Source organism: Pongo pygmaeus, chromosome 10 (assembly GCF_028885625.2).
Source record: "Pongo pygmaeus isolate AG05252 chromosome 10, NHGRI_mPonPyg2-v2.0_pri, whole genome shotgun sequence".
Taxonomy (NCBI): Eukaryota; Metazoa; Chordata; class Mammalia; order Primates; family Hominidae; genus Pongo; species Pongo pygmaeus.
Window position 1 is genome coordinate 110,396,430 of NC_072383.2, and position 23,395 is coordinate 110,419,824.

A 23,395-nucleotide genomic window follows, 5' to 3' on the forward strand; every position below is an offset into this window, starting at 1 on the left:
ATCAGCCGGGGAGGTCAGGGTCGCCCTGGCTCGGGCCTGTTCACATTGGGGTCAAAGGCACACATTGGGGGCGCAACCAAGGCGAGCTGCGTTCGCGGGGCCGGGTCTTTCCGCACAGGAGGAGGGCGGTGGCAGGCGCGGAGGCGTCGCGCGAGCCAGGGGGCAGCCAGGGGGCAGCCACGGGCCAGCCACGGGCCGGGTGTACCTAGCACCACCCACTCCGCCTGCATCAGCTGCGCGCCCCAGCCCGAGGATGGGGAGAGGCGGCCCCGCCCCCGGCCCGCCCCGCCTTTCCATTGGCGGCCGCGCGGGGCGGGGAGCGGGGTCGGCTCAGTGGCCCTGAGCTCCTAGCTCTGCTCTCAGTCCGCTCGCTGTCCGCTAGCCTGCTGCGATGTTGCGCGCTGCCGCCCACTTCGGGCCCCGCCTGGGCCGCCGCCTCTTGTCAGCTGCCGCCACCCAGGCCGTGCCTGCCCCCAACCAGCAGCCCGAGGTCTTCTGCAACCAGGTGAGCCCACCGGCCGGGCTCGCGCTTTGTTCTCCAGCCCGAGTCCCCGCATGCCCCTAGGAAGGCCCCGCGCCGCCGTGGGCCCCAGTGTACTCATCTGGGGCTCGAGGGGTTTGCAGAGGCTGACGTGGAAGCACATCTGCCCCTTCCTCTCCTGCAAACATTTTAGCCCCTTCGCCGCCTCTGACAGTCCCCTCCCATTTCCCCGTGACTTGGGTCCCCTCTCCGTCTTCGCCCAGCCTCGGTCTGTTTTCCAGCGCCAACTCTCGGGGTTCCGTTCTCCGCATGGTCCTTGCTTTCGGGTCTCCGCAGGGTCCCCACCCTCACCCACTCAGAAGACGCGGCCAAGTCCCTCTTTGCAGGAACTTTTCTGTCTTTTCCTTAGTCATCCCCTTTACCCCCTGACTCATACCCTCATCCAAGGAGTTCAAAAGGAAAAACCAGGAAAGAGGTGATTTGCAGCCACGTTCTCCAGTTCACCATGGGCGAGGCCACGCTCGGTTGCTTCCATGGCTGGGAGGAGGGAATCCTGGAGGACCTTCGGCCCCAGGGGGCCGACCCCAAGGGGTGTCTGCGGCTTCCAACGCCGGCTTCGACCAAACCAAGGAGGAGCTTTCCAGGATAAAACTGATTCCCGTGGTCCATTTATTGATTGCTCAATCAGTAATACTTTGGAATATTTTTTGTTTTGATCTTTGAGTTTGGTTAAAGTTCTGGACTTCACAGAGGCTGAAATTGGTTATGAAAGAGTTTGTTTTGTTCGTGCCAGTGCATGTTGGCTGCCTTCTCTGACTTAAGCTTTTTCTCCTATAAATGGAAAGGCGCTCTGAGGGTGAGGTTCACACAGGCCCTCATCAACCAGTCACTTCATAGTTAATCACAGCTCCTGTCCTCTCTGCACAGCCTTTGTGCCTGGCACTGTTCTAAGTGTCTACCTGTTTTGCAATTTAAGGTAATTTTTACAACAGCCTCAGTAGGAAGGGACTGTAATTCTCCATTTTATAGATGAAGAGACTGAGTCACAAAGAGGTTTAGTGACTCACCTAAAGACCAAAGTCATGGCATAGTTGGGGTTCACAGCTGAACTTCCAGGAGTAAGCCCCTAACCAGAACATTCCATGGTATGTTGTGATTCTGGGTGGGAACAAAGGGACCACCGATCCTCTGGGACTATTGCTGATTTGGAATGCTGTAGAGCTGGCTCCTAGCCAGCTGCTTTCAACAGCACACCTGCTGGTCTGGCCCTGAGTGTGGCTGCACATCTGGATATATGTGATGGGTAAAGGCACATGCGTGTGATTTTAGGGGATGTTACAAAGGTCATTTGCGAGGGAATTTTTAAAAGGATAAAATAAAATGTCTTTTGCATAACACAAGCTAAAAAGGCAGCAGCTATGGCTCCCTTGGCAGCCTGTGCAAGTTCATGCTTGGAAGACTTGAGCATCAAAAGATCTAGCAGAGGCCAAGTGCAGTAGCTCATGCCTGTAAATCCCAGCATTTTGGGAGGCCGAGGTGGGATGATCCCTTGAGCCTAGGATTTCGAGACCAGCCTGGGCAACATAGCAAGACCCTGTCTCTAGTCTCTACTAAAAAAGTAAATTAGTCAGGTGTGGTGGCACATGCCTGTAGTCCCAGCTATATGGGAGGCTGAGGTGGGAGGATCACTTGAGCCTAGGAGTTCGAGGCTGCAGTGAGCTATGATTGGGCCACTACACTTAGTCTGAGCAACAGAGCAAGACTCTGTCTCAGAAATGTCCTCAAGGAACAGCCACATTCATCACCCTAGGAACCCTTCTGGCCACAGGATCTGATTAAAATCTTTATCCTTCATCACATGCAGGTGAGGCAGCTGGGTCCAGATGTGCACCCAGACCCATAGGTAACACGTCCTGTTCTCCAGATTTACTCTGTGGGTGTAGGCTGGAGGAGCCAAGTCAATTCCCTGTGGCTGCTTTTCTTTATCAGACTTTTTGAGATCATTAAAGTAACACATGCCCACTGTATAAAATTGCAGAGGACTGACTTACAACTCTCTGGACACAGTCAGTCAAGGTGGTTCATGCCTGTAATCCCAGCACTTTGGGATGCCAAGGTGGGAAGATTGCTTGAGATTAGATGTAAGGCTGCAGTGAACTATGATTGTGCCACTGCACTCCAGCCTGGGCAATGGAGAAGAACCCATCTCTTAAAAAATAAGTAAATAAATAAACCTCTCTGGATACCCCATTTTATTCCCTCCAAGAGCACTGTGAACAGGTGGGTGTGTCTCTTGTAGACATTTTGTTTGCATTTATAAGTGCCTGCAGCGAGAGAGAGAGAGAGAGAATGCAAGCACACCAGACTTTTTTTTTTTTTTAACATAAATGAGATGCAACCACTTATATTCTGAAGCTCCCCGTCTCACTGAACAATGTACCTGGGTTATCATTCTGAGTATGTTCAGATCTTATTTAACCCTTTCTAAGGACCGCAGAGCATTCCACTCTGGTGGCGCCGTGCTGGAACTGGCCCTCTTAGAGCCCCCTGGGATGTTTGCAGTGTGGCCTTATTGCTGACTCAGCAGGGAAGAGGGACAGTGCGTACAGCAGTGGACTCTGCACCTCAGCTGCCTCATCTGTAAAATGGGGTAAAATGGCTGGGTGCAGTGGCTCACACCTGTAATCCCAGCACTTTGCGAGGCTGAGGCAGGCAGATCACAAGTTCAGGAGTTCGAGACTAGCCTGGCCAACATAGTGAAACCCTGTCTCTACTAAAAATACAAAAATTAGCCGGGCATGGCAGCACGCGCCTGTAATCCCAGCTACTCGGGAGGCTGAGGCAGGAGCATCACTTGAACCCGGGAGGCAGAGGTTGCAGTGAGCCGAGATCACCCTACTGCATTCCAGCCTTGGTGACAGAGCCAGACTCCGTCTCAAAAAAAAAAAAAAAAAAGGGGGGGTGCGGTAAAATTCCATCGCATCACCGAATTGCTGTGAGGACCAAATGGGGTGAGGCTTCCACAGCCACAGGCAGTGCTGGCTTCATGGCCACTGGTTCCTCCATATTGATTGCAGCCTTAAGCAGGAGCTGGGATAACAGTGACACTGTGGACTTGCAGTGTCTTGGTGATCAAACTCCATTTGATATGGATGCTGTTGTATTTGCAGTTTGTTTCCTAAAGGGGTGAGCTAGGTTGTGGTAAAGTAGAATGGGAGTTTGGGGTGAATTAAAACTTGCATCTTTATTCTTACCCTCTCTTTCTGTTTTTGTTTTTGTTTTGAGACAGGGTCTCTCACTGTTGCCCAGGCTGGAGTGTAGTAGTGTTCACTGCAGCCTCAACCTCCCAGGCTCAGTCAACAAGTTACCCTCCTACTTCAGCCTTCCAAGTAGCTGAGACTACAGGCATACCCCACCACACCTGACTAATTTTTGTATTATTTTATTTTATTTTATTTTATTTATTTGAGACAGACTCTTGCTCTGTTGCCCAGGCTGGAGTGCAGTGGTGTGATCTTGGCTCATTGCAACCTCCACTTCCCGGGTTCAAGCGATTCTCCTGCTGGAGCCTCCTGAGTAGCTAGGATTACAGGTGCCCACCACCACACCTGGCTAATTTTTTTGTATTCTTAGTGGAGACGGGATTTCGCCATGTTAGCCAGGCTGGCTGGTCTTCAACTCCTGGCTTCAGGTGATCCACCTGCCTTGGCCTCCCAAAGTGCTGGGATTAAGGCATGAGCCACTGCAGCCAGCCAATTTTTTGTAATTTTTATAGAGTTGGGGTTTTGCCCTGTTGCCCAGGCTGGGTCTTGAACTTCTAGGCTCAAGCAATCTTCCCTCCTTGGCCTCCCAAAGTGCTGGGATTACAGGCGTGAAGCACTGAACTAAAGAGAGAACTGACAGGCAATTAAGGATGGATTTCCCAAGGCTAGGTGTGGTGGCTCACAGCTGTAATCCCAGCACTTTCAGAGGCCAAGGTGGGAAGATTGCTTAACCCCAGGAGTTCGAGACCAGCCTGGGCAACATAGCACAACTCCATCTCTACAAAAACTAAAAAATTAGCTGGACATGGTGGTGAGCACCTGTAGTTCAAGCTACTTGGGAGGCTGAGGCAGGAGGATTGCTTGAGCCAAGGAGTTTGAGGCTTCAGTGAGCTTTGATCTTGCCACTGCACTCCGTCCTGGGCAACACTGGAAGCATACATAGGCACCATACAGAAATGTTCATTGCAACTTTTTTTATGTCAGTAAAAGCTTAGGAAATAAGCCAGCTTGAGCTCCATAGATGAACACCTATGTTACAGTTATAGGAGAGAATAATCCTCTGCATGTAGCAATTACAAATCATTGGCTCAACCTGTACAAATAATGTATGTCAAAAACAATATGTCAAGGAGGAAAAATGTCCAGCACTCTACACCATATGAAACCGTGAAAACTGTACAAAACAAAACTTTATATTTCATGTAGATAGACAGATCTCCATAAAAAATATGTAAGAATGTGCTGGAAGGAAAATTCTCCTTGGTGTGAGGGCGGTTACTGCCTGAGTGGGCAGGACAGGATAGGGGTAGTGATGAACGAGGACTCTGGCTTTATTTAAATGTTTGATTTCTTTAAAAATTGGCCAGACACGGTGGCTCACGCCTGTAATCTCAGCACTTCGGGAGGCTGAGGCGGGCAGATTGCTTGAGCACAGGAGTTCGAGACCAGCCTGACCAACATGGTGAAACCCCGACTCTGCTAAAAATACAAAAATTAGCTAGGCCTGGTGGCCCACGCTTGTAATCCCAGCTACTCCGGAGGCTGAGGCATGAGAATCACTTTAACTCGGGAGGCAGAGGTGGCAGTGAGCCAAGATCGCACCACTGTACTCCAGCCTGGGTGACAGAGTGAGACTTCATCTGAATAAAACTCCCCAAAAAACAAAAAAAAACTTGATACCCCATGAGCAGATATTAAAAGAAAAAAGAAAAAATATAATGGTCCCCTGATGTGCCGCCCCTGCAGATAATCACTGTTAACAGTATATCTGAAGCAGAAATTTGCTTTTTCTTGTTTGCCTGGGAGATTCTTACAGAATGAGCCAAAACCTGTGTTTTGGAATGACTTTGTGCTGACTGAATCTCCCTATTGATTGTACAGGTTGATGACTTCTTTAGGAGTGTTCTTTGTTTTTGTTTTTGTTTTTGAGATGTAGTCTCACTCTGTCGCCCAGGCTGAAGTGCAGTGGCACGATCACGGCTCACTGCAACCTCTGCCTCCCGGGTTCAAGCGATTCTCCTGCCTCAGCCTCCTGAGTAGCTGGGATTACGGGTGCTGCCACCATGCCCAGCTAATTTTGTATTTTTAGTAGAGTTGGGGTTTCACCATGTTGGCCAGGCTAGTCTCAAACTCCTGACCTTGTGATCCACCCGCCTTGGCCTCCCAAAGTGCTGGGATTACAGGCGTGAGCCACCGCACCCGGCCTCTTTTTTTTTTGGTTGTTTTTTTTTTTTTTTTTTTGAGGCAAGGTCTTGATCTGTTGCCCAGGCTGGAGTGCAGTGGCATGATCATAACTCACTGCAACCTCAAACTCTTGGGCTGAAGCGATCCTCCCGCCTCAGCCACTAGAGGCACTGGGATTACAGGCATGGGCCACCACGTCCAGCTAGGAGTTTTAAGAGCCTCTATAGAAATAGATTTAGGTGGCCGGGCATGGCGGCTCACGCCCTGGCATGAGAGTGAGGCCTAGCGACAGAGTGAGACTCTGTCTCAAAAAAAAAACAACAAAAAGAAATAGATTTAGGCAGGCTGGGCGTGGTGGCTCATGCCTGTAATCCCAGCACTTTGGGAGGCCGAGGCCGGCGGATCACCTCAGGTCGAGACCAGCCTGACCAATATGAAGAAACCCCGTCTCTACTAAAAATACAAAAATTGGCCGGTGTGGTGGCATGTGCCTGTAATCCCAGCTACCTGGGAGGCTGAGACAAGAGAAACGCTTGAACCCGGGAGGCGGAGGTTGTGGTGGGGCCCAGTGACACCGCCCGCCTCAGCCTCCCAAAGTGCTGGGATTACAGGCATGAGCCACCGTGCCCGGCCCATGTTTTTAATCAGAGAACACAAATAGGCATTCAATACTTCCTGCCTGCCCAGAATCTGTGGGACACACTTGAGTTTCAGGTGACGGGGCTATAATAATGTTTGTGTTCCTGAGGTCAAGTTGAGTTGAGAATTTACATGTTGTGGACATGTGTATGTATTCCCTGCTCCAGTAATCATGATTATTCATCACCTATTTTCCATCAGGCCCTCTACTGAGGACTTCTACCTGCATTCACCCTTCATCCTACCTGCAACTCTATAAGCCTGGTAGTATTGCTGTCCCGTCTCGTGGGTGAGGAAACTGAGGCTCAGGGAGGTCAAGTTCACACTAAGTATAACTGAGGGCATGTGTCTGAAGGTTTGGCAGGGCAGAATTTGAAGCCCACTTTCAAACTTATAACTTAATGTGAATTTGACCTCCCTGAATAATGATCAGACCATAAGAATGTATTGATAAACATTTAAGGGACAATTGAATAGAATTTTAAAATCAGAGAGGAGGAGCCATGTTTGTATTGTTCACTTTTGCATTCCTGGCACCTAGCACCTTGGCATAGGATCACTGTTGGGTAAATATTTATTGAATAATGAATGGTTGCCATTTATGAAACCATGTTTACAGTTTTGTGCTCCAGAAGTGAGGTAAAGGGTTGCTTAATGGGAACCCAGTATTTCTACTCAAAAGGGCCTTATTGCAAAGTATTTGGAAGTTTAAAAGAGTGGGAACATGGGGACGCATAGGGAGTGGTGAAACTGGCCCAGGGAAAGTCCATTGCAGCAAGATAGAGATTGCCAAACCGTAAGCAGAACAAGTTGAAACCGCGCCTGTCTGGCAAACAGTCCAGAGTAGAATTGAACCTCCCATCTTTGAAGTGGTGAAAAAAGGCCCTGGGGTGGGGGAGTGGGGCAGAGGGCTGGTGTCGTCTGCCTGGGTTAGTCTTGGTTCGGGAGTGTCCCGAGCAAGCCTGGGGAGATGACTGCCCCTCGCCTTGATCCCCAGCTAACCTGGGGTTCTGGATTATGTGTGGGGGAGAGGGAATGTGTGTGGCATTCCGTGTTTGTCTTGAACTTTACTCCCTGGAATCTTGTAATACAAGCAATGGCATCTGCTTTCCATCGGACATAATCACCTAACTGCAGATTAGCAAGTGAAAGAGCATATGCCGTTGGGATCATCCCAGGCTGCAAAACCGCGCCATTAGCTTGCTCACTCTTTGGGAAAATATGGTGTTCCAGGGACGGGGATTTCCTAGGTAACATGCCCAGTTCTTTCATGCATCAAAGCTTGAACTGAAATCTTTCTAGAATGTGTCCTGCCTCCTTAAATCAGAACTACTGAACACAGTTTAGCCTTTCATTGGAGCCTTTCATTGGAGTTTAGCCTTTCAATGGGTGGGCAGATGATAACCACCCATTGTGATGAGGTCTGGGGGTGGTGGCCAGAATTTCATTCTCTCCTGGCCTTGGTCTCGCCCCCGCCCCCAAGGTCCAGTTGTCCCTGCTCTGGACACTGACCCTGCCCCAGCTTCTGAGCCCCTTGACCACCACAATCACCACTAAGTCTCTGCCTGGCATGGAGAACAAGATATCCAAGGTGAAGAGGGATCCTGTTACCCTCTAACTCAGTAGTTCTAATTTCTACACAGTAATCTGCTCCATGTTTGCAAAAACACATGTGAAAGGGTTCGCCGCAGCTGTTGCTGGAATGGCAATCACTTGTCCTAAAAGTGCATTTGTAGGAAATCGTTAAATAAACCATGGCCTGACCGTGTTGAGGAACGCTGTGTGGCTTAACATGAGGCAGAGCTGCCTGTGGAATAATGTCCAAGAGAAACTAACTGAGAAAAGCGAGTTAGCAAATAGCAAGTCTATTACGCCCACTTAGAAAGGACACGGCAGTGTCCCAGTTCTCTGGTCTCCTGGGTCTTCCCAGCATCAAGTGCAGATCCTGGCACACAGCGGGTAGAATCGCAAGTCCCCCGCTCTCCCCTCACCTACACCCTGCAGCCATTCCTCCTGTCCCCAGGCTCTTCCTAGCAGTCACTCTTCAGACCCCTCAGCTGGCCAAGCCTCCTTCCGCTTCTCACTTGCTTGGTTTTGCTTGTTTACCGCGCCCTCTCCTCACCAGGACTTCAGCTCCCGGAAGCCAGGACTTGGCTGTTGGACTCCCTGTGCTGGAGTGGCCAGGGCTGTCAGTGAAAGCTTATGGAATGCATGGGTGAATGAATCCAACTTTTACAAAACAAAGTGAGACGTATTTATTAAAATATGTAGGAATTAGAGTATTTTGATAGAAAATCTTTATGTTTTGCCAACAGTCTAGATTGAAAGTGTCAACTCCAGACATCACTCTGCTTCTGGAAACTATAAAGAGGAAGTGGGAGCTAGGACACCCCCCCGCCCCGCCCCGCCCCGCCCCGCCCCGCCCAAGAGCTTCTGGGTTAAGTGTGTTATGTAAGTCAAGCTTCGGGTTTCAGGTCAGGAGGTTATAAAGCATTTGGCCCAGAGTCTGCACTGGTGTTTATTCAGGAAAACTGCTCCTCACTTGAAGCAGAACTTTGGCAGAAACTCAGTGTGAGAACAGTTCCTACACAGCCCCCCACCGGGGAGGGAGGCCACTGAGTCTGGCTCTAGGAGAAGGGAAATGGGAAATGTAAACCGGAGGAAGTTTCCAGCGTCCTACTCGGCAGACCCAAGTTTATCTTATCAGTGGAGAAGGGAAGATGGGTTGTTGAAAATGCAGCCTGATTCAACGGTGAAGGGTGACTGAGAACATTCTGGGCTTTGAAAGGCTAACATGCAAGGGAGTGGTCTTTCCAGGATCCTAATCTAAATCAGAGGGGCCAGCGCAGCGAGGAAGGGGTGGGGCTGATGGGGTTTTAGCCAGACTGGCTGACCTCTCCCCTTCCTACTTCCTGATCTTTGCAAAATAAAGTTTAAAATCCAGGACAATTTAGTATGCTTTGGTGCAGGGAACAACATAAAGAGTAGAGACCTGGCCCTCACTCCTAAGAATCTTTAAGCTACGAGAGCTGCAGGATCTAGAACACTGCAGGACCCCCTGCGGGCAAGGTCCTAGCTTAGGAACTGTACACTCGTTCTTGCATTTAACCTTCACATCGGCCCCCAGAAGTACTCGATGAGGCATCTGGGAAGTGAAGGGATTTGCCCAGGGTCAAATCTGTGAGGGATGGAGTCAGAATTCAAACCCAGGCCGGGCATGGTGGCTCACAGCTGTAATCCCAGCACTTTAGGAGTCCAAGGCAAGGAGGATCACTTGAGCACAGGAGTTTGGGACCAGCCTGGCCAACATGGTGAAAGCCCATCTCTACAAAAAATACAAAAAAAATCCCACCTTTATTTAAGAAAAAAAATTCAAACCCAGATCTGTTTGGCTTTGAGGTTGATGCTTTTTACAACATGCAGAATAAAATTTTTTTTTTTTGAGACTCTGTTGCCCAGATTGGAGTACAGTGGTGCAATCTTGGCTCACTGCAACCTCCATCTCCTAGGTTCAAGCAATTCTCCTGCCTCAGCCTGTCGAGTAGCTGGGATTACAGGCAAGTGACACCATGCCCAGCTAATTTTTGCATTTTTAGTAGAGACGGGGTTTCACCATGTTGTCCAGGCTGGTCTCGAACTCCTGACCGCAAATGATCCACCTGCCTTGGCCTCTCAAAGTGCTGGGATTACAGGGATGAGCCACTGTGCCTGGCTCAGAATCAAAATTTGAAATCAACCTGTGTTGAGTCAGTAAGTAAACCATAAAGATGGAGATTCGGGAATCAGAATTCCAGCCTCCTTGAAGGCAGACCTGGGCTATGGCTGGAGGTTGGAGTTGGAAGAACTGAGGGAAAAACACAGGCCTTGGAGTCCCAAAGACCTGGCTTCAAAGCCTGGCTCTGCCTTTGCTGCTGTGTGACCTAGAGCCAAGTGGCTGGACTCTTCTGTGCCTAGCATCCTCTGCTGTGAAGTGGAGAGGATGAAATTCATCTCCTAGGTTTGCTATGAGGTTTAAATGGGAACAATCCAAGTACACAGAACCGCTGGTGCGGGTCTGGTTCTTGAGGGGCAGCTAGTGAATGTTAGCTGTGTCCATGACACGCAGAGGGCTGAGTGGACTTTCTCCCTGGGTGGGGGAGGAAGGAGAAGCTTGGGAATAGTACAAGGCCAACCAGACCTACTTCCACCTAGCCCAGCCTAGTGCTTCTCTGTACTCTCCTCAGCCTGCTGACCCAAGTGCTTTGCTGCGAGGCAGTTGTGTGTGAGGTGTGAACCCTGAGCCTGTGCTGCAGGGGGAAGGAGAGAAGGATGTTCACGCAATGGCTACAGGCTGCCTGCCTGCCCCCCATGCCTGTGAGCCCCCATCTTCCAGCAGGCAGACCCTGGAACTCCCTTCTCCTCCACGGGCACCCCGAGGAGGAGCTGACTTTCAGAGTCGGGGAGTAAACACCCAGGGCCCGCTGCCCAGGCACAGCATAGTCCAGCTTGAACTTAGGTATGGCAGTCTCCTGGCTTTGAGCCTGAACTCTTTATTGCCACACCTGTCCCCACACTGGAAATGACCCAGCCCTCCCGTGGAAAGAAAGAAGGGTGCCATTTCCCTAAAAATTAACGATTGACTAACTAATATGAAACCACACAAACACGCCTCCAGAAGCCCGGTTAATGTTTACCCATGTTCTTCTCCGGTGCCAAGAGCCTTTCCTGTGGGTGCACAGCTGCGGATTCCACCATAGAGATTATGCGGAACAAATTTCAGCCTGGGAATATGATTCCTGCTAGGCCCTTACCTGAACGACTCCTTCCTGGGGCACTCTGTTTCCACCCTGCCATCGTCATGGTGTTGGGCATTCACTCCATGCTTGGCACAGAGACTTCAGACCCTCACACAGCTTTATAAAAAGGGGGCTCTAGGGTGATTCCCACCCTACAGATGAGGAAACAAAGACACAGGGGTGAGGTCCTTGTCCCATGTGACAAAATCAGGAGCAAAAGAGCCCATATTCAGCCAGGCGCGGTGGCTCACGCCTGTAATCCCGGCACTTTGAGAGGCCGAGGCAGGCGGATCACCTGAGGTCAGGAGTTGGAGACCAGCCTGGCCAACATGGTGAAACCCCATCTCTACTAGAAATACAAAAATTAGCCGGGCATGGTGGCAGGCATCTGTAATCCCAGCTACTCGGGAGGCTGAGGCAGGAGAATCGCTTGAACCTGAGAGGCGGAGGTTGCAGTGAGCTGGGATCACTCCATTGCACTCCAGCCTGGGGGACAAGAGCCAGACTTTGTCTAAAAAAAAAAAAAAAAACCCTCATGCCTGTAATCCCAGCACTTTGGGAGGCCCAGATGGGCGGATCACGAGGTCAGGAGATTGAGACCATCCTGGCTAACTCGGTGAAACCCCGTCTCTGCTAAAAACACAGAAAAATTAGCCGGGCGTGGTGGCAGGCGCCTATAGTCCCAGCTGCTTAGGAGGCTGAGGCAGGAGAATGGTGTGAACCTGGGAGACGGAGCTTGCAGTGAGCTGAGATTGCGCCACTGCACTCCAGCCTGGGCGACAGAATGAGACTCCATCTCAGGGGGAAAAAAAAGCCCATATTCGTCCAGATTCTTTTTTTTTTTTTTTTAAGAGTCTTTTTCTGTCACCCAGCCTGGAGTGCAGTGGTGCAATCACGGCTCACTGCAGCCTCAACCTCCCAGGCTCAAGTGATCCTCCCACCTCAGCCTCCTGAGTAGCTGGGACTATAGGCACACAACCACACCTGGCTAATTTTTCATTTTTTGTGGAGAGAGGGTCTCACTATGTTACCCACGTTGGTTTCGAACTCCTGAGCTCAAGCAATCCTCCCGCCTTGGCCTCCCAAATTGTTGGGATTACAGGCTTGAGCCACTGTGTCCGGCCACCCAGATTCTTGTCTTGAACCTCTGCTCCTTTTTGTGTTTTCTTTTTTGAGACAGGGTCTTGCTCTGTCACCCAGGCTGGAGGTAGTGGTGTGATCATGGCTCACTGCAGCCTCAACCTCCCAGCCTCAAGCAAGTGATCCGTCCATCTCAGCCTCCTAAGTAGCTGGGATTACAGGCGCATGCTACCACACTTGGCTAATTTTTCATTTTTTTGTGGAGATGGAGGTCTCTATGTTACTCAGGTTGGTCTCAAATTCCTGAGCTCAAGCAGTTCTCATGCCTTGGCCTCCAAAAGTGCTGGGACTACAGGTGTGAGCCACTGTGCCAGGCCAAATGTCTGCTTTTGACCAGTGAGCCTGGCCACCCCTCCCCAGCCCTGTTGTGCGCCTCGCTCCAGGCTTTGCTTGGCAGCTTGGTATTCTTTATGGTCCGAGACTCTGGCCCCGAGTGACCACAGATGTCTCACTGGAGTTCTAGGCCAGGGCCAGGACATGCAGGGATGCTGGGGCCAAAGGGACTCCCAAGGAAGGCAGGCAGAGAGGCAGATGTCTTTGCCTTCATGTCACCTGTAGCCTTTGCCCCAGCACTGGCGAGGTGACCATGGACCCTGCCAGGAGACTGGTTTACCAAGCCTGAAGGGAACAGCTTGCTGGGAGATGTCTTCTCTGCACTCCCCAAGACCATCGCCCAGTGCCTGGAAAGCAGAGGGCGAACTCTGGCACTTTATGTATGTATTTATTTTTATTTTTTGAGACAGAGTTTCACTCTCGTTGCCCAGGCTGGAGTGCAATGGTGTGATCTTGGCTAACTGCAACCTCTGCCTCCCGAGTTCAAGCGATTCTCCTGCCTCAGCCTCCCGAGTAGCTGGGACTACAGGCGCCCGCCACCACACCTGGCTAATTTTTTGTATTTTTAGTAGAGATGGGGTTTCACCGTGTTGGCCAGACTGGTCTCAAACTCCGGACCTAAGGTGATCTGCCCACCCCAGCCTCCCAAAGTGCTGGGATTACAGGCATGAACACCGCATGCAGCCCTGCACTTTAATAGTTGACTTTAGGTAATAAGTAAGGACCCTTCCTCTGAGCAAATGGAGGGGTTTAGCTCTCTGACATTGGCCTCATGAGGAAGGAAGTCTTTCCCCCAGATGTGGCTTGGTTGGGTGATGGCCTGGTCTGAATTACATTCTAGAGGTGGAACCGTCTTGGGACCCGCCGTCCTCCCTGACCCCGTTTTTTATCACTTCGTTTGTGGTTCACCAGTAACTCTGGCCACCTCTGCTTTTTCTCAAATCTACCAGACTTATTCCTGCCCTGGGGCCTTTGCACTTGCTATTCCACAGCCTGGACTGCTGGTCCTCCAGCTTTTCCTGTGGACCCCTCCTTTTCATCATTCAGGACTCGGTCAAATGTCTGCTCCTCAGGGCGACCTGCCCCTACCACTACGGCTGGAGTTCTCTACCCCCCAACCTTAGTCACCTTCTTTGGATCCTGTTCTTCCCTTCACCTTCCTCTGTACAGTCTGAGGTGGTCTTCTGTGTTTGATTGCCTCTTTATTTCTTCGGCACCATGAGAGCATGGTCTTTGTTGGCTTTTGGCTCTACTCTGTCCTCAGCCCTAGAACTGTGCCTGCCCATTGCAGGTGTTCATTAAGTATTTGCTGAGTGAGTGAAATAATAATCTAAGGCTGGGCATGGTGACTCATGCCTGCAATCCCAGGACCTTGGGTGGCTGAGGAGGGAGTATCGCTTGAGTCCAGCCTGGGGAACATAGAGGGACCTCGTCTCTACAAGAAATACAAAAATTAGCCAGGCGTAGTGGCATGTGCCTGTGGTCCCAGCTACTCAGGAGGCTGAGGCAGGAGGATCACTTGAGCTTAAGAGGAAGAGGCTACAGGGAGCCATGATCACGCCACTGTACTCCAGCCTGGGCAACAGAGTGAGACCCTGTCTCAAAAAAGAAAAAAAACAATAAAAAGAATAATCTAATTTAGTTCTCACAACAAATTTGTGTGGGAGTGGAATAGAATGAAGGTGGTTGCAAATTGTTTGCCATTCCTTCTAGGGAGAAGGGGAGGCTCTCTCCTCAACCTGGGACTCTGGGCTGAGGCTGTGACTCACTTTGACCAACAGAATTTGGTGGCAGAAATGAGGCCAAGTGACTTCTGAAGCTAGATCTTAGGAAGCCTTTCAGCTTCCACCTGGGTCTCTAGGAACACTGTCTCAGGGGAAGCCAGCTGCCATGTGGGAAGTTGGACTAGCTTGAGCCAGCCATGCAGTCAGGAAGCCCAAGCAGCCACGTGGTGCCAGACGAGTAAGTGCAGAAGCCATCTTGCACATCCAGCCTCAGAGGTGGATGACTATTGGCCCCAGCTGTCCTCACACTGTAGCCACACAAGGGAACTCTGCCCAGATGAGCCCAACCAGGGGACTCTCCTGTGGGAGGTAAGAAATCATTTTAAGCCACCAAGTTTTAGGGTGCTTTGTTACACAGCAATGGATAACTAGAACAAGTAGGAACATTCTCTTCATTTTTTAAAGAAACCGCGGCACTGAAAAGTCAACTGACTTACCCAAGGTCACTTGGCGGAGTGGGCATTCTGGCCTAGATTGTCTGCAAGGCCTGTGCTTTTCATTTGTAGGCTACACCACTCTGAAATTAATTCATATTTGCTTTTTCTTGTTTTTTTTTTCCTTACAATACTGGTAGTCAGTATTAAGTTGACAGCTGGTCCTGAGAACTTCTTTCCTTCTCACTGTAGATCTTCATAAACAATGAATGGCATGATGCCGTCAGCAGGAAAACATTCCCCACCGTCAATCCGTCCACTGGAGAGGTCATCTGTCAGGTAGCTGAAGGGGACAAGGTGAGAACTGGTGACTTACCTTGGGGGAGGGATGGATTCGTTTTCTATTTTATACGTTTTTGTGTGGTGAAAGCTTTACCATATATGTGTATTTCGCAAGTAACAGATACCAATGAAAAATTCCGAGTAAATTAATCAATAGAAACTTGCCTGCAGACAACGGTGTTAATTCACTTAGTGTAGAACTATAGACTTGGAAGTGAATTCAGCAAATATCTAATACAGTGTCTTCTTTCCAGACCTGGAAGTTGAAGGTCAGAGATGGAAACCTTGTTGGGTAGAATTTGGGTCTCCTAAGATCTAGCTCCTGTGGAGGTTTGAATTGTATAGACTGTAGGAACCAATTGAAACTGATAATTATGTTTAAAATTTTTAAATTAGACTCTTAGTAAAAATATTTTGTGTTTTTGGCCAGGCGCAGTGGCTCAGGCCTGTAATCCCAGCACTTTGGGAGGCTGAGGTGGGAGGATCACTTGAGCCCAGGAATTTGAGACTAGCCCGGGAAAACATAGTGAGATGCCATCTCTAAAGTAAACAAAGAAACAAATAAATAATTTAAAACTAAGAAAATACAGGCCAGGCGCGGTGGCTCATGCCTGTAATCCCAGCACTTTGGGAGGCCGAGGTGGGCGGATCATGAGGTCAGGAGTTTGAGACCAGCCTGACCAACATGGTGAAACCCCATCTCTACTAAAAATACAAAAATTAGCCAGGTGTGGTGGCGTCTGCCTGTAATCCCAGCTACTCAGGAGGCTGAGGTAGGAGAATTGCTTGAACCCAGGAGGTGGAGGTTGCAGTGAGCCGAAATCGTGCCACTACACTCCAGCCTGGGCGACAGAGCGAGACTTCGTCTCAAAAAAAAAAAAAGAAACTACAGAAATTATCCGGATTCTCATTCCCACCAGGACTTCATGAAAGGAGGAGAAGGTCATGTTATTCAACCCCATTGCTGAAGTCTGGTGCTCGTCAGGGCTCTGCTGGGCTAGGAGCATTGTTTACGGGGCAGGTTTTCTGTGCAGCGATGTGCTGATGACCTTCTGGATGTGTTTGTATTCGGAGCTGGTTATTACTGAGAAGGCCTGAGTTTTCCAGGAAGGCTTGAATTTTCCTGTGTTTTCTAGGAAGATGTGGACAAGGCAGTGAAGGCCGCCCGGGCCGCCTTCCAGCTGGGCTCACCTTGGCGCCGCATGGACGCATCACACAGGGGCCGGCTGCTGAACCGCCTGGCCGATCTGATCGAGCGGGACCGGACCTACCTGGCAGTGAGTCCTCAGCCCTTCTCCCACTCAGATCCCACGTGGCGAATGGACTCGCAGCATCCTGTGAACAGCCAGGAACCAAGCATCTTGTGAACAGCCAGGGGCCACACATCTGACACGGGACTGATGGGAATGGCGTAGGATGGACACCTTTAGGGGGCACCTCTGTACTAACCAGAGGAGCCTTTCAGTGTCTCCTTTGTTTTTTTGTTTTGTTTTGCTTTTTTGAGATGGAGTCTCGCTCTGTCGCCCAGGCTGGAGTGCACTGGCGACATCTCGACTCACTGCAACCTCCACCTCCTGGGTTCAAGTGATTTTCCTGCCTCAGCCTCCCAAGGAGCTGGGATTACAGGCACAAGCCACCATGCCCAGCTAATTTGTGTATTTTTAGTAGAGACAGGGTTTCACCATGTTGGCCAGGCTGGTCTCCAACTCCTGGGCTCAAGTGATCCACCTGCCTCAGCCTCCCAAAGTGCTGGGATTACAGGCGTGAGCCACCGCACCCGGCCTTAGTGTCTCCTTTGATGCGGCGGGTTTGGCTAAGCAAGAAGGATCTGGGGGAGGGGAGAGGAACTGTGTCAGGGAGGCCTTCCCAGGAGAGAGACCACTGGGAAGGGACACCTCTCCCTGGGCCCCTCCATGGTGGGCCTTCTCCCTGGCTGCAAGAGGAAAAAAAACCAGGAGGCAATCTCCTCCCAGCCACAATTGATTCTGCACACAGAAGCCAGAGCAAACCTTCCAGAAGGCAGATTATACATGGCACTCTGCTCTTATCCCTGCATGGCATGCGGTGTCCTTAGGATAAAATCCTCAGCATGGTCTGTAAGACCCAGCCTGTAACATGGCAAGATCCTGTCTCTACAAAAAGTTAAAAAACTAGCTGAGTATGGTGGCATATGCCTGTAGTCCTAGCTACATGGGAGGCTGAGGCAGGAGGATTGCTTGAGCCCAGGAGTTCAAGGCTGCAGTGAGCTGTGGTGGCACCACTGCGCTCCAGCCTGGGCAACAGAGTCAGATCCTGTCTCAAAAAAAAAAAAAATGACCCAGCCTGTTCTAGTTCCATCATCTGAGTCATGCTGCACTGCAGTCCTCACATTCACATGTGCTCCCAAGCCTGGGCTCCCATGCTTGATGGCCAAGCCTCTTTGAGCATCAGCACTTGCACCTGCCTGGGATGCTCTTCACCCTGCTGCCATCTGTACCATCCCCTTTGCCCAGTTGCCCCCTGCATATCATTCAGGTTCTAGCCTAAAGGGCTCATCTCTGGCTGATGTTTCTAGACAGGGCTGGGCAGCCTGGCTCCCTGCTTTCTATTTTTTAGCACTCTTTTTTTTATTATTATTATTTTTTGAGATGGAGTCTCACTCTTCACCCAGGCTGGAGTGCAGTGGCACGATCTCGGCTCACTGCAACCTCTACCTCCCGATTTCAAGCAATTCTCCTGCCTCAGCCTCCCCACTAGCTGGGATTATAGGTGTGCACCACAATGTCCAGCTAATTTTGTATTTTTGATAAAGTCAAGGTTTCACTGTGTTGGCCAGGCTGGTCTCGAACACCTGACCTCAGGTGATCCACCCGCCTCGGCCCCGCAAAATGCTGGGATTATAGGTGCGAGTCACTACATCCAGCCTCTAGCACTCTTAACACATGTGACTGAGGACTTGTGTCATTATGCACGGTCTCTTTGCTCTGTAAGCTCCACGCGGGTCTCTATCCCAGCACCTGGATATGGTAGCGAGCAGAAGCTAAAAGAGTGTGTTTGTGAAATCACTGAGTGAGAAGTTGGTGCCTCATCCTGCCTGGCCCCCTTCCTCCTCCTCCCTGCCTTTGGAGAGACCATGGCAATAGTCCAGAGATGCTAGTGACATTTGGTGGCACAAAGGGGACTCTCACCCTGGGCTTGCACCAGCCCTTCTCAGTCCCAGCCTTGGCGCCCTCTGTCAGCCCTTTGTTTTCCTCTCATTCCTGCACCCACGTCTCTGCTGACCTTGTTTTCTTCTCAGGCCTTGGAGACCCTGGACAATGGCAAGCCCTATGTCATCTCCTACCTGGTGGATTTGGACATGGTCCTCAAATGTCTCCGGTATGGGCTCAGCTTTCCTGTTCTTTGTTCTGGCAGGGGAAAAGGGGAGGCAACGTTGTTAGGAGGTAAAAATTAAATTACAAAAATTCAAAAGGGGCAGAGCGCGGTATCTCATGCCTATAATCCCAGCACTTTGGGGGGCTGAGCCAGGCGGATTACGTGAGGTCAAGAGTTTGAGACCAGCCTGGTCAACATGATGAAACCCCATCTCTACTAAAAATACAAAAATTAGCTGGGCATTGTGGCGCACACCTGTAATACCAGCTACTCAGGAGGCTAAGGTAGAAGAATCTCTTGATCCCTGGAAGTGGAGGTCACAGTGAGCCAAGATCATGCCACTGCACTCCAGCCTAGGTGACAGAGTGAGACTCTGTCTCAAAAACAAAAACGAAAAACGAATAAATTACAAAAATTCAAAAGGATCACAGGAGTCAGAGAAGCCTACTCCATTTAGACTCCAGCTCATGGGAAAATCCTTCAATATCACAAATTGTGACTTAGTCATAAATGCTTTCTCTTGTTCTTGAGTTACTTTTGGTACTTTCTGTGTTACTTGGAACTTGTCCATTTTATCGAGGTTATCTAATTTGTTGGTGTACAATTGTTCACAGTATTCTCTTATAATCCTTTTTATCTCTGTAAGATCTGTAGTGTTGTCTTCATTTTCAGTTTTACTTATTTGGGTCTTCTCTCTGTTTCTTAGCCTAGCTAAAGGTTTGTCCATTTTGTAAATGTTTTCAAAGAACAAAACTTTTGGTTTTGTTGATTTTATTATTTTTCTATTCAAGAAAATATTCTCTCTTGTCTATCTCTGTTTCAGTCTTTATTTCCTTCCTTTTACTAGCTTTGGGTTTAGTTTAATCAAAAATGTTTGATTGATTGATTGATTGATTATTATTATTATTTTTTGAGACGGAGTCTTGCTCTGTCGCCCAGGCTGGAGTGCAGTGGTGCAATCTCAGCTCACTGCAAGCTCTGCCTCCCGGGTTCATGCCATTCTCCTGCCTCAGCCTCCTGAGTAGCTGGGACTACAGGTGCCCGCCACCACACCCAGCTGATTTTTTGTATTTTTAGTAGAGATGGGGTTTCACCGTGTTAGCCAGGATGGTCTCAATCTCCTGACCTCGTGATCCACCCTCCTTGGCCTCCCAAAGTGCTGAGATTACAGGCGTGAGCCACCACACCTGGCGATTGATTGATAATTTTAATTTTTTTTTTGAGGCAGGGTCTCACTCTGTTGCCCAGGCTGGAGTACAGTGGCACAATCATAGTTCACTGCAGCATTGACCTTCTGGGCTCAAGCAATCTTCCCACCTCAGCCTCCTAAGTAGCTGGGACCACAGGCGTGCACCACCATGCCTGGATACTTTTTAAATTTTTTGTAGAGACGGGGGTCTTGCTATGTTGCCCAGGCTAGTTTTGGACTCCTGGGCTTAAGCGATCCTCCCACCTCGGCCTCCCAAAGTGCTGGGATTACAGGCATGAGTTACTATGTCCAACAATCATAAACATTTCAATGACCAAGGAACAAGAGCTTTGTTAAAGCCCATGTGTTGGAGCTGCCAGAAATTCACTGAGGCCAGGCACAGTGGCTCACACCTGTAATCCTAGCACTTTGGGAGGCTGAGGTGGGTGGATCATTTGAGGTCAGGAGTCCAAGAGCAGCTTGGCCAACATGGTGAAACCCCATCTCTACTAAATATACAAAAATTAACCAGGCAGTAGTGGCACATGCCTGTAATCCCAGCTACTCAGGAGGCTGAGACATGAGAATCACTTGAACCCAGGAGATGGAGGTTACAGTGAGCCGAGATCATGCCATTGCACTCCAGACTGGGTGACAGACTGAGACTCCATCTCAACAAAAAAAAAAAAAAGAAAGAAATTCACTGAGCCCAGCTTAGACGATAGAGTCAAGGGGTCTCTAATGCAAAAGGCCATTGAGTCTCACTCACCTCCCTGCTTGCTTCATTCTCCTCAGAGCTACACTGGCTTTGAGGGCCAGTTTTTACGTTGGGACCTGGTAGCCCACACCACCTGTTCTTGCACCTCCATGCCTGATTCCAGTCAGGCTAAGCTGTCATCTTTTAGTTGTAATGCCATATTCCTGGGGGAGGACCCTGAGTGGCTGGCCTTGATTTTGGCCCCCTGTGGCCAAGGGTGGACAGATCATTTGTGTACATAATGACTGCCTCCCTGTGACATGTAAACAGAGGTGGTGGGAGGAAGCAGTGCCAGAAGAGTAGAGGTTGGACAAGAAAACAGTTGGGCCGGGCGCAGTGGCTCACTCTCGTAATCCCAGCACTTTGGGAGGCCGAGGCAGGTGGATCACCTGAGGTCAGGAGTTCGAGACCAGCCTGGCCAACATGATGAAACCCCGTCTCTACTAAAAATACAAAACTTAGGCCGGGCGCAGGGGCTCACGCCTGTAATCCCAGCACTTTGGGAGGTCGAGGCGGGCGGATCACGAGGTCAGGAAATCGAGACCATCCTGGCTAACACGGTGAAACCCCATCTCTACTAAAAATATATACATATATATAACAAATTAGCCGGGCGTGGTGGCGGGCACCTGTAGTCCCAGCTACTCGGGAGGCTGAGGCAGGAGAATGGCGTGAACCTGGGAGGCGGAGCTTGCAGTGAGCTGAGATTGCGCAATTGTACTCCAGCCTGGGCAACAGAGCGAGACTCTGTCTCAGAAAAAATAATAATAATAAAAAAATAAAAATGTAGATGGGCGTGGTGGCAGGCACGCTACTCGGGAGTCTGAGGCAGGAGAATCACTTGAACCTGGGAGGCGGAGGTTGCAGTGAGCTGAGATCGCGCCACTGTACTCCAGCCTGGGGGACAAGAGCGAGACTTCATCTCAAAAAAAAAAAGAAAACAGTCAGTATCTTTCACAACAGGCGCACACAGCCAGGGCAATCACGCCTCCCCGGAGACACTGGGCAATGTCCAGAGACATTTTTGGCAGCCTCGACTGCAAGGGGAAGGGTACTACTGGCATCTAGTGGATAGAGGTCAGAGATGCTGCTCAACATCGTACAATGCCCAGGACAGTCCCACAACAAAGAATTCTCCAGCCCCAAATGTCAGCAGTGCTAAGGGTGAAAAACTCCCTCTGCAAGGACACCCTAGAGAGAGCAGCCTGGTACATCTCAGTTGGGGCCGCATGCTTTCCTGAATTTTGACATTCTGCTTTTGTGCTAGTGAAATAACTTCTGGGGCTTGCAAAACACATGTCATGTAGACTGTGTTTGTATAGATCTGGGGGAGGGAAGCTGCAATGCCTGGGCTTGCATAGATTGGCAACCCCCTAGCTAGCTTTCTTCCAGGGTCACAAACCCATGTTCAAACCCAGGTCACTAGCCAGGTGCTAATGGCTCGAGCCTGTAATCCCAGCACTTTGGGAGGCCAAGGCAGGAGGATCACTTGAGCTCAGGAGTTTGAGAGCAGCCTGGGCAACATAGGGAGACCCACTAAATTTAAAAACATTAGCCAGGCATGGTGACGTGCGCCTGTAGTCTCAGCTACTCAGGAGGCTAAGGTGGGAGGATCACTTGAGCCCAGGAGGTCAAGGCTGCAGTGAGTTATGATCGAGCCACTGCACTCCAGCCTGGGCAACTGAGCAAGACCCTGTTTCTTTCTTTTTCTTTTTTTTTTTTTTGAGACAGAGTCTCACTCTGTTGCCCAGGCTGGAGTACAGTGGCGCAATCTCGGCTCACTGCAACCTCCGCCTCCCAGGTTCAAGTGATTCTTCTGCCTCAGCCTCCCGAGGTGCTGGGATTACAGGCACCCGCCACCACACTCAGCTAATTTTTTGTATTTTTAGTAGAGACGGGGTTTTACCACCTTGGCCAGGCTGGTCTCGAACTCCTGACCTCGTGATCTGCTCACCTAGACCTCCCAAAGTGCTGGGATTACAAGTGTGAGCCACCACGCCCGGCAAGACCCTGTTTCTTAAAAAAAACAAAGAAGGTCAGGCATGGTGGCTCACACTTGTAATCCCAGCACTTTGGGAGGCCGAGGCGGGTGGATCACGAGGTCAGGAGTTTGAGACCAGTCTGGCCAAGGTGGTGAAACCTCGTGTCTACTAAAAATACAAAAACTTAGCCGGGCGTGGTGGTGGGTGCCTGTAATACCAGCTACTTGGGAGGCTGAGGTAGAGAATTGCTTGAACCCGTGGGGCGGAGGTTGCAGTGAGCCCAGATCACACCACTGCACTCCATCCTGGGTGACAGAGCGAGACTCTGTCTGAAAAAAAAAAAAAAGAAAAGAAAGAAAGAAAAAAAATCTAATTCCTGGGCATGAACCCCAGAGAGTGGGATTGAGTAGATTGGAAGTGGACTTCTGGGATCTGGTGTTTTTTCAAGAACCCCAGGCGATTCTGAGGCTTAGGGGTTAGCTACCTAGAGTAGATTATCGTGACCTTTGCAGTCACTTGTCTTTCTCTGAATAAGCCAAAAGCAAGGGCAGTTTTCAGAAAGACTCAGCTGGACCAGTTTGAGTCTTCTCTTTCTGCCAGGGTTTGCAGGGGTCCCTGACAATCATTGATTCGAGCTTGAACGTTTCTTTGTTTAAAGGTATTATGCTGGCTGGGCTGATAAGTACCACGGGAAAACCATTCCCATTGACGGAGACTTCTTCAGCTACACACGCCATGAACCCGTGGGGGTGTGCGGGCAGATCATTCCGGTGAGTCCAGCCTCCCTGGAGTTTCTTC

The 23,395-nt window shown here is 50.1% G+C and overlaps 1 protein-coding gene across 1 annotated transcript in view; it reads left to right on the forward strand.

The window, feature by feature from the left end:
- Window positions 1-210: 210 nt before the first annotated feature.
- Window positions 211-23,395, forward strand: part of ALDH2 (aldehyde dehydrogenase 2 family member) — a 43,165-nt gene continuing 19,980 nt past the window's right edge. The window contains exons 1-5 of the mRNA XM_054442159.2: window positions 211-505; window positions 15,226-15,330; window positions 16,452-16,592; window positions 18,593-18,672; window positions 23,256-23,367. Coding sequence (XP_054298134.1) covers window positions 392-505; window positions 15,226-15,330; window positions 16,452-16,592; window positions 18,593-18,672; window positions 23,256-23,367 — 552 coding nt within the window. The 5' untranslated portion in view covers window positions 211-391. The remainder of the gene's footprint in view (window positions 506-15,225; window positions 15,331-16,451; window positions 16,593-18,592; window positions 18,673-23,255; window positions 23,368-23,395) is intronic.